Genomic DNA, 15,789 nt, shown 5'->3' on the forward strand with positions numbered 1-15,789 from the left:
CCTCCCCCTCTCTCCTCCTCTCTTCATCTTCCCCTCCCTCCCTCTTTCCCTCTCTCCTTCTCTCCCTCCAATTTGGCACAAAATGTTACCAAATACCAAACAGAAAGCAGAAGAGAGCATGTGTTCTGACATTTAAAAACTATTCATGAATATAAAGTTAAAAGGTGAGTTTCTGATAGTAATACTGAGCCTTCTTGTATATAACAACTGAAAACAAAAAAATATTATAATTATGTAATTAATTAATGCAAAAGTAGATATATTTTATTTTCCTTTATTTTTATATTAAGAATTGCTTTTATGTTATAGTTTTTCTTTGCTCTCCATAAAGATAATTACCTCAAATGATAATAACTAGATAACATTTGGTCAATGTATGTGGTTGCAAGTGCTTTTTATGGAAAAAAAATCCAAAATATTGTGCTACGTTTAATTTGATTAAAAAAAAAGAACTTTCAAATGTGTCAAAAACTTTTCTTTAAAAATATATTAATTGGTTGCAGGCTATTCAGACTAAATGTACCAAAATCATATTATTGCCTAGAATTCTATTCAGAAGCAAAATTTATTAATGGGCAAGCAAAGCAATTAACTTGATCTGGACTTCAGCATTTAAATCTAAACAAGTAGTAAATAAGAAGAAAATTGACAGAAAAAGTAGAATTTTTGTCATGTAATTCATCTAGAATAATTTTCTTAAAATACACTATTTAAAATAGTGACCAATAATCATATTTAACTTGGAAAAAGCATTCTGCATAATCAAATCCTTTTTATCTTGATACCTATGAAATCTATTAATGTAAATGATACTTGATTCATTAAGTCCTACCGCATCTGTGTAGATACAATTTGTTTATTTGCAAATATTTAAATCTATCCAATTCCAAAATGACTCAGAATGGCTTACATTACAAAACATAAAAAATAAATGAGTGAACAAAAACAAAAGTGCATTATCAGACAAAAAACCCTCCATGTCATATACAAAATATTTCTGCTAAGAGCTCCACAGTCACTCTACTACAAAGCTGGAAAAATTGTCAGGTGTTTAAGGTCTTTCAGGAGATAAGGAAGGGAGCCACTTGGATTGCAGGGCAAGATAATCCAGAGGGTATATTTTATGTTTATAACAAATCGACACTTTGCCAACAATCCGTACTGTGTATGACATTTTGCAGTAGTTTCAAAACAGCATTTTGAATGTCTTTATTTCTGAGGCTATAAATAATGGGATTCAACATTGGTGGCAAAATGGTATAAAAAACAGCAAAAAGCAAATCCACTGTAGAAGATGAAAGTGATTTCGGCCTCATGTATGAAAACACAGCTGTGACTATGAATACAGAAAAAACAGTCAGGTGAGGAGTGCAAGTTGAAAAAACTTTATGTCGGCTTTGGACCGATGGCATTTTAATTATGGTGGAGAAGATGTAACCATAAGAAGCAAAGATGAGTGCAAAACAAAAAGAGTCAAAAAAGAACCCAAGTACAAGTATCAGAATTTGATTGACTTTTATATCAGTGCAAGAAATCTTTTGTAATTGAGGAATGTCACAAAAATATTGGCCTATCATATTAGAGTCACAGAAATTTAATCTAAAGGTGATCCCTGTTTCCAGCACTGCATGAATCAGGTTGCAAATCCAGCTGGCAACTGCCATTTGAATGCAGGCATTCCAGTTCATGATTATTTTATACTGCAGAGGGTTACAGATGGCCACATAACGGTCATAAGCCATAATAGTTAACAAAGTCAGCTCACTACCAACAAATGTAACCATCAAAAAGACCTGTGTGACACATCCACCAAAAGAAATTCCCTTGTTGTTTGTCAGAGATATAACTATTGATTTGGGAAGTGTGGTAGAGATAGAACAAATATCTACCAAGGAAAGGTTTGCCAAAAAGAAATACATTGGACTGTGGAGACGATGATCAAATGCTACTGCCATTATAATGAAACAATTTCCCATTAAAGTGATTAAGTAAACAAAGAGAAATATCACAGCATGTAAAATTTGCAAATTCCAGTCATCTGAAAATCCCATGAGAACAAAATATCTCAGAGAAGTGTGGTTGGTCATTCCACTTATTTAATCCTACAAAAAAAAAAAAAACAGTTACAAGAACATGAAAGATGAGGAATACACTTTTAGCAATATCCTTCCATCCCCTTGCAAGATTATACATTCCAAATATCCCACTCACACTTTCAAAGACTCAGATATAAACAGTTGCCACACTCTAAGCTAACAACTTTTTTTCAGTATTATTCACATACCAAATAGGAATTCCATGCAATGAGATATGGTAACTTAATCAGATAATATAAAATTGAATGTATGGCATTTGAAAATCAAGCTTCCAAAATGTTGGTATTCTTATTTGTAACAAAAAACAAAAACAAAACCCACTTACATTTTTTTCTTACTATCTGAAAAGTAAACACCACATTTAAAGAGTGTTATACTGGTTTTCATATCACATTGATTGGAGTTCAATCTCTTCAGAAAAAATATTTATTTGTTTACTTACTTATTTATTTGTTTATCATAATCTTCCTTGGAATCAGATGGAAATCTTTTCTCTTCAGAAAATTAGCTACTTGAATGAATCTTTTAATGAAATAGATAAAAGTCATCCTTACATTTTGTAGTATTTAAATAAAACTCATCATCATTTTACAATGTGAAACAAATCTTAATTTACAAATGAGCAAGTGAGTTTCCTATCTTTACCATTATAATTTTTCTCTCCAGAAAACCTTTTAATTTTAAAATATAGTCATTTTTATTAAAAACAGCAATTTCAAAAACAAGATTTATCACAATGCCGTACTTCCTTTAGAACTGATTCATTTCTTAAGCATTCTAGCTACTCTTACTTTTTCTTCAAAAGAAATGCAGAAGTTTTGTACTCATTTAAATTTTTTTTAGAAGTCAGTGCATTGCTGTGATTAACTATGATCCTTATTAAAGCAAATAGCATTTTTTTAAAAAAATAATTGTTATCTGTGATTCTTCAAGGAATTACTCCTTGGAGGCGGCATTTGTTTCACAACACTATCAAGAGTTTTACTAACGAATATGCAATTTAGTTAATCATCTTTTTAAACACTTCCTTCTCTACTATTTTTAATCTTCTCTAATTTTTAATCTTCAAATGGGATCCAAATTGGCAGAAGAATGCATGTTAGAATTCTCTTTAATACCTATAAAGTGATATAGAAAGAGTGTGTGTGTCTGTGTGTGAGTGTGCATACAGTAGAACCTCTGATCATGAATGTTTCTGACCAAGACCAAATCAGGTTTTTTTGTAAGCACCAAATTTTCTGTTGTTTGTTTACAAACAACAGCGACCCACATGTGGCCATTGCATTAATTTTGGTTAGGTCATGACCAGAAGTTCCACTGTATATGTATTAATAAATAAATAAGTTTCTATCCCTCAATCTTTATTGTTACATCTTGCATGTGTAATAGCATTGCCTAACATGAATTGGGGGGAGAAAGTAAAATAGTATATACAAAGACAAAGTCATTATTTCCATCCTTGAGTCTTGGAAATCAGCTTTGATCACAAGCATCTATGAGAGGTGACTAAAACTCATCAAAGAGCCTCACAGTTCTCCAGTACCATATATTGGAATTGGGCAATTATAGTACACCAACTTTAAATTTCCATATGGGGTATGTAAATATCAGTTGTAAAATGTATTTATAGATGAGGGAAATAGGGGAAGTACATCGCTACCTCAGAATTAGAGGCTTCTATCTGACATTTTTGTTGAAAATGAGTTAAGAGTATGAAAAGGTTCTATATACCATGTCTTAATTTTTTAACAACTTATTTCATAAAATTTCTAAATAAATTCACCACAAATAGCAAAATTACAAAGTTCTATCTACACTATCGCACAGAAACCCAGAACTACAAGATTCTATTTGCAGCAGCCAATTGTCGTGCTTGGCTGCTGCCATGTGATGGAGCCAAGATGGGGCCTGCAGCGCCTAGCATTGCCTCCATTTCTGGACACTTGAATCAGAGGTGGTATTCAGCAGGTTCTGACCAGTTCTAAATAAGGTAATGGAAATTTTGAATAGTTCAGGGAATCAGTAAATACCACCTCTGACTGGCCCCTCACCCATCTATTCTCTGCCTCCTGACTCCCAGCTGATTGGGAGGGAATGGGGATTTTTCAATATCCTTTCCCTGGAGTGGGGAAGGAATGGAAGTTTTTACAGTATCCTTCCCCTGCCACACCCACCAAGCCACACCCATCAAGCCATGCCACATGTACCAAGCCACACCCACAGAACCGGTAGTAAAAGAATGTGAATCCTACCACTGACATGAATATCGAAAAAATGTCTCTTTTCCATGATATGAAAGCAACTTCAGACTTATATGAACTGAGTGGATCTGAGTATGTTCCAAAAACTGAAGATGACCAATTGGATATGGAACTTTTAACTGAAAAAAAGAGAATACTCTGTTCTTTAAGGCTATACCATTCACTAATGGTATTGCAATGCAGGCACAGAACTCTGCATTTTGATCCTAGTAATAATTGTGGCTATGAGTCACACTTGAATATACATATTTCAGGGCACTGCAGTTAGAACTGTGTAATCTTTTCAGTGCTCTTTTTTTCAAAAAAAAATTAACCTTTATAATTCTCATTGTTATGGTATAACTTAGTGTGACAAAGATTCTATCTGATATTCGGAGCCTCCAGTATGACCCCAAGATTAGTTGCCATCAGCCTCATTTTTTTTCTTGCATGCACTATTTGTTGGCAGGCTCACATATCAATTTTTTCCTTCTACATACAATGGGGTAACCAGTACAATTTTTCAAATGTTTAAGGCTCATTTCCCATAAAATGGTCGTGACACACATAGAGCCCTGTAATTCTGAGGTAGCGACATATGTGTGCATGTGAATGATAGGCAAGCAAGAAATGCCCTCACTTGGGCATTTCTCATCTCCAAGTCTCACCTGAGTGTTATCAATGTTTCCAAAACTAATGCATCATTCCATCTGAGAATTCTGGAAAACATTGAGCTTCTCTGCTTCAACTCCTTGAATCAAAGCATCAAGGGGGGCCATTTTGATTCAATAAAATGCAAATCTATTGGAGATGATTGAAATCCGTGATGGGAATTCCCATATTAAAGTAGTATTTGACTTGGCCTTCCCCCTGCTAGATACGGATGCACAGGAAGATCTGACAGCAGATTGATGTGACATAGTGCTACAACTGTTACTAAAAATTATTCCAATATATTGTTTTATTTATTTAATAACTTTATGTGCTGCCCATCTTGCTGACATGTGACTTCCAATTTGATAAAAACAATATAAAAGCTTTAAATAATAAGACAATAGAATAAAAATAGCAAGGAAATAGTTAAGATAGTTGAGAGTATACAATAGAGTGGAGGTGAGATATTCTAATCCAGTAACCACCTCCATTATGGCATGCCCCTGTCCGGGTCCCAGCTCAATCAGCAAGTTTTAAGATAGTAAGGAAAGCCATAAGGTTGAAGGCAGAAGTCACTTTGTAAGGTATGATAGAATAGAATTCTTTATTGGCCAAGTGTGATTGGACACACAATGAATTTGTCTTTGGTGTCTATGCTCTCAGTGTACATAAGGAGAATAAAATACATTCATCAAGAATAAAAGGATACAACACTTAGTGACAGTCAAGGTTACTAATAAGCTATCAAATCGTACTAGGAAACAAATAAAAACAATATAAATTGAAAGATAGAAGCCACATGGTTATAGTCATAAATGGGTAGGGATAGTTACTAGGCAGGAAGAGAAGAATAATAGTAATACATTCTTAGTAAATTATTGACAGTGTTGTGGGAATTAGTTGTTAAGCAGAGTGATGGCATTTGCGGGGAAAAAACTGTCCTTGTGTCTAGTTATTCTGTTGTGCAGTGCCCTGGGCAGACACCACAGCAGAAAACATTCATCTCCTAGACCACAACAGCTGAAATTCCTTGACCAATGGGGCTGCAATTTACTTTTTCTGCTGGCACAAGAGGAGTTCCTCAGATAGCTATCAACCATGCAATAAAGAGGTCAATATAAAAATTGGAACCAGAAGCAAACTGACAGTTAATATTAGTCACATAATAAAGATGCTATATGGGCTATCATAGTGCTACCCCTAGTATTGTCCACGCAGGCACATTTTGAGCCAGAAGTTGCTTATGAATGCTCTTTAAGGGGAGCCCCATATAGAGTGCACTGCATAGTACAGGGAAAAGATGACCGGGGCCTGAGTGATTGAGGCAAAAATTGCTGAGCAATGAAAAAGAACTGCCTGCCTGAGGAATGCTATCTCATCCTCCAGTAGCAACAGCAACCCTTGGGTCACCTGGAATAGAAATATAAATCTGGGTATCATCAGCATACTGATGATATCTCAACCCATGATGGCAGATGATTTCACCCAGCAGATCCACGTAGATGTTAAAAAGGAACGGGGAGTGTACTGAGCTCTGTGACATGCAACAAAGGAGCATTTGTGGGCTGGACTTTTAATCCAATCAATACCAGTTGGGACTAGCCATTGAGAAAGGGGCCAAATCAGCACAAAACTGTGCTGTCCAGTCCTAGTTCCCATAGTCACCCAAAAGGATACTATGATTGATGATACTGAAGGCCACTGAGAGGTCAAGGAGAGCAAGAATGGATGTACTACCCCCTCCTACTCATGCCACATATCATTGGCAAGCAGGACTAATGGGTTGAAAGTTAGAGGGTTTGTGCCATCTTTTTAAAATATTGGGATTATTAGTTCATCCTGTGGCATTTTTAAAAGTAAACAAAAATGTAAAAATAGGCACACAGTACTCATTAAATTGGGGTCTCATTCATTATGTTGATCAATAAATACAAAAATGAATACAAAGAAATAAAACTGCAAATGCTAAATCACATCACAATTAGCATTTTTAAAAGAATTTTTATAATGATGCAATACATTCATTATTTTATTTAGTATTTTCCTGAGAGCCTTTTGTAGGTCCTTGTTCCTGAAGCTATAAATGATAGGATTCAAAACAGGTGGCAAAGTTGTATACAAAACAGCAGAAAGCAAGTCCACAGAAGGAGAAGAGAGTGATTTGGGCCTCATAAAGGAAAATACAGCTGTGGTGATAAATAAAAAGAAAACAGTTAAGTGGGGAATGCATGTAGAAAACACTTTATATCTGCTTTGAATTGATGGAATTTTCATCACAGACAGAAATATGTAAATATAAGAAGCCAAGATGAATGTAAAAATAAAGGAAGCCAAAAAGAACCCAAGAACAAGTATCAAGATTTGGTTGATTTTTGTATCTGTGCAAGAAATCTTTTGTAATTGAGGAATGTCACAGAAATACTGGCCAATCATGTTTGACATACAAAAGTTTAATCTAAAAGTCATACTGGTTTGTAAGACCCCATTGATCAGATTGCATATGAAGGAGATTGCTACCATTTGAATGCAGGTGTTCGAATTCATGATCAGCCTATATTGCAGAGGACGGCAGATGGCTACATAACGGTCATAAGCCATGAGAGTTAACAAAGCAAGTTCACCACCAACAAACATGACCATTAAAAAGATCTGGGTGACACATCCAGCAAAGGAAATCCCTTTGTTGTTTGTCAATGAAACAGCTATGGACTTTGGAACTGTTGTGGAGATGGAACAAATATCTAAAAGGGAAAGGTTGACCAAAAAGAAGTACATTGGGCTATGAAGGTGGTGGTCAATAGCCACTGCTGATATAATGAGACAATTTCCCATTAAGGCTGTTATGTAAACAATAAGAAACATCACAGAATGCAACATTTTCAAATCTGGGTCATCAGAAAATCCCATCAGAACAAACTCTCTCACTGTAGACTGGTTGGCCATTTCGTCTGTTTGAGTCCTGTGGAAAGTAGTTAAATGATTAATCAATTTGTGAAGAATATAAATTTCATAACATTTTCCCTAACTGTTTATAAATTCCTCATATTGTAATGTCAACAGTGTGTGCAATAGCTAGCAAATTCTAATGAGCTTGCATAAAATTCACAGATCTACTGTAATAGATTAAAATCAATGGTTCTCACTTACAATGTTCCTAATTGTAAGTGGGGAAAAAATCATATATTGAAATATATAATCTGCATCTTTTTGGACTCTTACTCATTCAATCTTATAGCTGTTCATGGAATATCCATGGAACGAACGAACACACACACACACACACACACACACACACACACACACGGTTCTTTCAATTACAATCCAATGTGCTGGAAACAGTAGAAATTAGTTTAAGTCTGTGGCCAGGAAGGAAAGTTTAAATTAATCACTCACAGCATTTTATACTTCCAATTTTAACCATCTCCTTCATATGTAATATTGCCACAAATGAGTTGATACAGGTTTCTCCAAATTGTCAATATCAATCTCTAAGTGTTAATAGGTAATATTATTTAAAGTACTCTTGATTACTTTAATATAATAAATGTTTGAGATAAATGAGCAACCAGAAATTTCAAGAAAAGGTCAATGAATTGAATGATTTGATAACTTCTATTTTAAGATAATATGAATGAAATTTATAAAATTTTGATTCTTTTATAATTCCCGCATAGCAATCATGATAGAGAGGCATAATCATCAGAGGAGGCAGAAATTGCTTGATCTCTTCCGCCTTAGAGTCTTTAGGATTGTAAACTATTAACTGATTACAGTTAAATATTTGTCCCCACAATGTGGGATGAAGTTTTTTGAAAGATTTCACTAATTGCTGAAATAATCTATGGAGACTCTATTGTAAGCACAGTAAAATACCCATCTTTCAATTGCTCAAGCTGAAAGCTTCTCTGCCCTGAAATATATTAGATCCATAGTGTTAAATCTTAAGGAGCCCTGTTGAAGGCTTGTCACTTTACTTGGGCTTACTCTGAACTCTTGCCCCGAGTCCCTTTGGGGAGAGGGGGCGGTATAAAAATCTAAATAAAAGTAAAAAAGTAAAAGTTTTCACTTCTGAAGTCATTTTTCTACTATCTACTATCTCTTTTTCCCCTATGTGAGGTGGGTAGGTAGGTAGAGGGTAGGCGGATAAAGTTTTAAATTTTTTTGTGGTATTATCTTATAAGAAGTGTTAAATATTGGTATTTAATACTTTAATTGCACTTAATACCAATGCTAGTACTAAAAATAAGAATGCATTTGGCCTTTAGTCTACCATTATAATTCTCTGTATAAGACAATAGACATAGCAGTCGTCCACCTATCATGCAATACTATTTCAATATAGCAATATAAATATAATAACACCAACATATTAAAGCTTTCTCTTATTCTAAGAAGGCAATACATGGCTTACGAAGTATTCATAATTAAAACATCGGTGTTTTTTTACACTTACTTGTTATATAGACTGCAAAAAAAATTATATTCAGCTCAATGTTATTCTCAGAACCAAAAGCTGAAAACCTTTAGATACAGTGGTCATTCTTGGTTACAAACTAAAATAGTTGTATGTACTTTTGTTTTCCTGGAAGATCAATGAACCATTCTTTTTTACTGTGATCTTACAGAAACAGCCAAAAATATTTCATCGTTAGTTTCTGCAGTACTCTGAAGAGTCATTCCTTAAGAGCCATCACAATTAAATGAGGAAGCAGTTATTCTTACTGATCTTAGGAGTTGTATTATGGAATCCTACATGCTTTCTGTTCTGTAGGGAGAACGGGCAGACCAGGAACTGAGGCAAGGCAGGTTGAAGCTAACACAACCTTTATTTACACAAAGACAACAGCTCAGAATCACGGCAAACTCAGTAAGGCAAACAGCAGCACAAATGACAGATGACAGCTCTTTTATACCCGAGCTGTCAAGGAGCAGTCCAATCGGGAGGCTGGATTCTCCCGCCGGCTGGCTGGTGCATCTTGGCCAATCAGGAGAGGCCAAGGTAAGTCTATGGCAGAAGATTTCGCAAGCAAGTAGCAAGCTAGAGAAAGTTAGGAACGCTTCAGTCCCCAGTTAACAAGCTAGTGAAAGTGAGGAACATTTCAATGCACAACACTTTCTCAGTTGCACAACATAGTTGTTGATACAAAGTAATTGTGATCAATCTGAGAAAATTAGAGCAACTTCATCTTAGCAAGGAGGTAGACATTGACAAGCTGAAAACTGTGAAAAGAACAGGAATTTCGGTCAGTGGGAAATTACCTATGCCCAAGCCACAACCTCAGGAGGAAGCCCTACAATAATTTTTCAGTTTTAGTGAGGAGATCTATGATCCTTTAGTCTTTTACCCAATATAAATAAATCACACATTCAAGGGAAGAAATTATTCATTTGGAATAGACTTCAAGTATTCATTCATGTATATAGAGGCTTCTGATTTAAATATCTCAAAGGACTTACTATAGTAACATGAACAACACTTGTGGCTATAAAATTAATTAATTAATTTAAAAAATCAATTAATTAATTAATCAAAGTAACAAAATATTCTGTTTGCATGTGAACTTAATTTATAAATATGTCCCTTCCCCTAAAAATATTATTTATAAAGTGTTTTTCAGATATTGTAAATAGACCAATAAGACAAAGGATAACTGGGGCCTGAATCCTTGGAGAGACGATGGCAGGTTTCAATTCAAACTGACTCTTTCTTATTTCTGTTCCTTAAAGAAAACATTGAAGCCAGGTACTTTTCCTTTACTTCCAGAGACTAGGAAATTTGAAACAAGATTTTAATTCCATGCTGTACACATTGTTTCATTTAGTGATGTAAGCAGAAAAGCATGTTACATCTTATTCCCATTTTTTTCCCTTAATGGGAACTACAAATGCAGTTGAATAAAATTTAAAATTGAGTGAGGTCTGTTTTGTGCCCTTTTCTTTCAAAGTCTCCTATGGGAGGAGGAAACTAAACTTCCAGAACAGAAACAAAAAAATAAATTCATATTTCCTTAAATACAGCTGTCTGTTTGTTTGTTTATTTACTGTATTTTTTGGAGTATACGATGCACCAGAGTATAAGACACACCAAGGTTTTGAAGAGGCAACTTTAAAAAAAAAGTTTTTGCACTCTGCAAAACTCCCCCAAACAACCAGTTTTTCATGAAAAAGGGCCCAGTTCCCCCCCCCCAAAAAAGCATGAATAGCCTTTAGCGGGCTTGCAGAGTGCTCCTGGGGGTGCGCCCCTCACAAAAATGAGAAACAAATGGGCCATTTTTTTCACAAGAAGGAACCCATTTTTTATCAAAAAATTGTATGCGTAGCCTTTAGGAGGCTAATAAAGTACTCCTGGGGGCTGGGGGGCATAATTGAGCAGAAATGGCCTGTTTTTCACTCATTTCTGCCCTCCCCAGTCCCCAGGAGCTCTCTGAACACCTTCTACAGGCTCTGCACGGCCATTTTGGTGAAGGGGTGGGGTTTCAGGAGCAAAAAATGCTGTATTCAGTGTATAAGACACCCCCAGATTTTCAGCCTCTTTTTTGAGGGAAAAGGGTCAATCTTATACTCAGAAAAATATGGTAGCCCTTCCCCCCCTTCTTTGCTAATTCTTTTTTTATTCATTCTCAGCAGTGAAATCACATTCATATAAATTCCTCTGCCAATGATCAATGGACTAATTACTGTATGGTACTATTTTTGTTAACACAAAACATCTAAACAACACATTTCTGATCTTATTTTTCACATCCATTGGGGGAAGATGCCATCTCTATAAACACAGCCATGTGCCAGTGTCCTGGTTCATATGAAATATGAGGTGCTGCAGATAAGGTTCAACTTCAGTCCATAATCCAGCTGAGAAGTTCTTGTGTACACCTTATTCATAGATTTAATGCAGAGGTGGGTTCCAGCTGCCACAATTGCCAGTTCGCTCAGGGAGGCACCGCACCTGTGGTTGATACACAATGTGTGCATAGGCACAGTGCAGCAAAAATTGCTCTATATCTTTTAGGTTAAGAAATTTCTTTTAATCATTGGTGCTGTTTTTCTCAGAGATATATTCTTATTTCGAAAGCTATAAATGATCCAAAACTGGAGGTAACACTGCATACAAAACAGCAGATAGTAAGTCCATCGTGGGAGAAGAAAAGAGTTTGTGGCCTCAAATATGAAAACATAGATGTGATGATAAATAAGGAAAAGACAGTCAAGTGTGGACTGCAAGTTGATAAAGTTTTATATCTTCCTTAACTGGATGGAATTTTTAAAATAACTGAGAAGATGTAACCATAAGAAGAAAAAACAAAACCTGTACAGAATATACATGCAATGAATTGAGATATCCACATGAAAATTTGATTAAATTTTGTATCAGTGCAAGAAATCTTTTGTAACAGAGGAACATCACAAAAAAAGTGTCCAATGATATTCAATCCACAGAAATTTAATTGAAAAGTTATGGTGGTTTGAAACAAAGCATGGATGAAGGAAGTAATCCAGGAAGCAAGTGTCATTTGGCTGCATGCCCCCAGTTCAAAATAAGGCAATAGGACGGCAGATAGCTACATAACGATCATAAGCCATGATGGTGAGCAAGGCAACCTCAGAACTTATACAAGCAATAATTAAGGACACTTGAGTCATACATCCAGGCAAAGTGATTGTTTTGTTATCTGTCAATGAAACTTCCATTGATTTGGGGCTGGTGGTTGTGATATAACAAATATCAGTGAATGATAGGTTAATGCAGTGCTTCTCAATTATTTTCTGTCATGCTCTCCCTAGGAAGAAGAAAACATTTCGCGCCCCCCGCGCGACTGTAAATAGTATCATTTGTCTATAAAATTGTTATAAGTACATCTCTGCATAACACTGTATCCTTATTAACGTATAAGAGAATTAAAAAAGAAAGAAATGTGGATCAATTTACAACAAAGAATAGCTTTATTAACTGTAGCAGAAAAGAGAGAGAGAGAGAGAGAGATTATATATCTCTGAATAAATATTCAGAAGAATCTATCCACTATAGATGATTGCTCTTTGCAGAATTACTATAGCTTTGTGTCCAAGCGTAGTTAGTTTAGCACTGTTTTGATAAGGCCTAAAAAGTGGAACTTGAATACGCTTAGGATTGTAGATATAAAACAAAGGGAAAAGAACGAACTTTCAGTTTTGTTCAAATAGTTACATGTGCTCTGATAGAAAGACATTACCACTTTCAAGGACAAAGTTCTCTGGCTTCCAAACTCCAAAACTCGGCTGCAGAGAGTCTTCCAGCAGCGGTGGCTCTAGGAGGGTGCTTTATGGTTGTGGGCTGGCTGCTGGAAGACTGTCTGGAAGACTCTATATCCAAAAGACTCTCTGTCCAGCAGCTAGCCCACAACCATAGAGCGCACTCCTAGAGCAGCCACTGCTGGAAGACTCGGCAGCTGAGTTTTGAAGTTTGGAAGGCGGAGAAGAAGTTATGCTCATGAGCGTGGTCACCTCATGGCAGCTTCGCTCCTGACAGTCAAACGAGGTTGAATGAGCCCCCCTTTACGGAGCCTCGCACCCCCCCTGGGGGGCGCGCCCCACTATTTGAGAAACACTGGGTTAATGAAAAAGAAATACATGGGAGTGTGCAGGTGATGGTTCAGGATCACAACAAATGCAATGAGTAAATTCCCAATCAAAACTATCAAATAAATGAAGAGAAGTAAGAAAAAAAGCGAAAGTTGTACATCATGGTCATCAGAAATCCCATCAGAAATAATTCAGTCACAGTGGATTGATTGGCCAATCATTTAATTTCTAAAATTGTTCTGGATAAAAACAAAGTATGATTAAAGATCAATAGAGGTACCAAATCTTGGACAGTGATCTTGCTAAAGACAACATTGATATCTATATATGCAATAGTATTATTACTTAGAGTAATACATAAAAGATATTTCCATGATTGAGATGTTAAGGAGACGTTAATTTTATTCAGAAAATGCTGGTTTTTTCTCTCTTTTTTCTTTTAAAAATTCAGACTATGGTATAATAGAACTTGTAAAGGTGGGGGGGGTTTTGTTTTTTTTTGTTTTTTTTTTGTTTTTTTTATTTTTATTTCCAAAACACCCTTCACAAGGTTTTTGGAACATTAACATATTTGATAAGTAATTGACTGGGAAAGAACCCTGTTTACAAATCACACAAAAAAAGAAAGCATATATCCACATTATATTAATTTATTCAAACACAGGTAGTCCTTGACTTATGACCACAATTAAGTCCCAAATGTTTGTTTCTAAGTGAAACATTTGTTAAGTGACTTTTGGCCCATTTTATGACTTTTTGTGCCACAGTTGTTAACTGAATCACTGCCGTTGTTAAGTTAATAACACAATTGTTAAATAAATGCCGCTTCCCCCATTGACTTTGCTTGTCAGAAAGTCACAAAAGATGATCACATGACCCTGGGATACTGCAAACTGTCAAAAGTATGAGTCAGTTGCCAAGCATCCAAATTTAAATCTCATGACCGTGGGGATGCTGCAATGGTCACAAGTGTGAAAACAGTCAGAAGTCATTTTTCTCAGTGCTGTTGTACCTTTGTCACTGTTGTAAGTAGAGGATTACCTATTAAGAAGAAAATGATTACTTGATATGTCTTCATCTGAAGAAATAAAGAAAGTAAAGAGCTGCTTAATTTCACTTAGAATAATGGAGCCTACACAGCAATTTTATAGTTTTCTGTTGAAAGCTAGATGTTATAACCATCAATGTAAATTCAGGATAGTGTCCGGATAGAGTCCTCAGTCTATGTGTTACAGTATTATGCAATGTTTCTGAATACAAGTGAAATCTTTCTAATTCTATCCTGTAGCACCTAATCCCAGTTTGTAGGTCCAAACCTAGTTTGTGTTGTCACTATAGATAAATGGAGATAGGATTATAGACAAGAGATTATAATTACTTGATTGAGTTATTTTGGTTTCAATGTGAGATTAACTACTTTGATATGACCAGATGATTCTCAACATAACTCCCTTGAAGTAGCTGTTCTTACTTTTATATATTCAGCAGTATGTCCTGCCAGTTTAGAAGACCATTTAGAATCAGGTGCAAAAAACTACTTTAAAATAATCTGATAAAATCCTTAAAAAGATTTCTTTCAAATTGCATTACTGCAACAAAAATTTAAATTGTTGCCCTGACACTACATCTGGCATCATTATTGTGATGTTTATTTACTTGTTAAATTTCATCATAGTCTGTGTAACCAAAGAGAATCTTACATGTAATTAAAAAAGCAAAGTTACTATGATTATGGTTCATTGAAGTTAGCAAATTGTTTAGATTGCATCTGGCATTTTTATCCACATATACCAAAAAAAAAAAAAAAGCAATAACTGCCCATTTGTTCTGTTTATTAGAGTGCATTAAAACGTGGAAAATAAAAGATTTTTTGAAAATAAAGATATTGTTCCTTTAGGTTGCTTTCCTCTATTATTTTAACAAAACCAATTTTCTGGTTATTTCTGCTTTAATTAGTGATGATAATGTATACTAACCTACTCAAGATTTTTATAAATAATTATTTATAATTGGAACGTTATCTTCTTCCATACATCACAAGTACTTCAAGAAAAAATGCATCCTGATATCATTTACAATAATGATATTTCTGGACATATTTGTTTAATATATATTAATCCAGCAATATTAAACCAACCATATCAATATCCTTTTTTAAACTATTCAGATCAACTGAAATTATCCAACATTTATTAAATGTCTTTCATTTCATAACTGAAGAAGATCTGAGGACTAGGATG

General features: G+C 35.1%; 1 protein-coding gene across 1 annotated transcript; it reads right to left on the minus strand.

Annotated features, from left to right (window-relative positions):
* Positions 1 to 1,127: 1,127 nt before the first annotated feature.
* Positions 1,128 to 7,933, minus strand: LOC309401426 (olfactory receptor 14A16-like; the record flags this gene model as incomplete). Its single annotated transcript, XM_081970493.1, has 2 exons — positions 1,128 to 1,793; positions 7,640 to 7,933. The coding sequence occupies 2 exons, from the start codon at positions 7,931 to 7,933 to the stop codon at positions 1,128 to 1,130; spliced, it is 960 nt and encodes a 319-aa protein (XP_081826619.1).
* Between the last annotated feature and the right edge of the window lie 7,856 nt (positions 7,934 to 15,789).

The sequence above is a fragment of the Natrix helvetica genome (assembly GCF_964273705.1).
Source record: "Natrix helvetica genome assembly, chromosome: Z".
In the NCBI taxonomy this organism is placed as follows: domain Eukaryota; kingdom Metazoa; phylum Chordata; class Lepidosauria; order Squamata; family Natricidae; genus Natrix; species Natrix helvetica.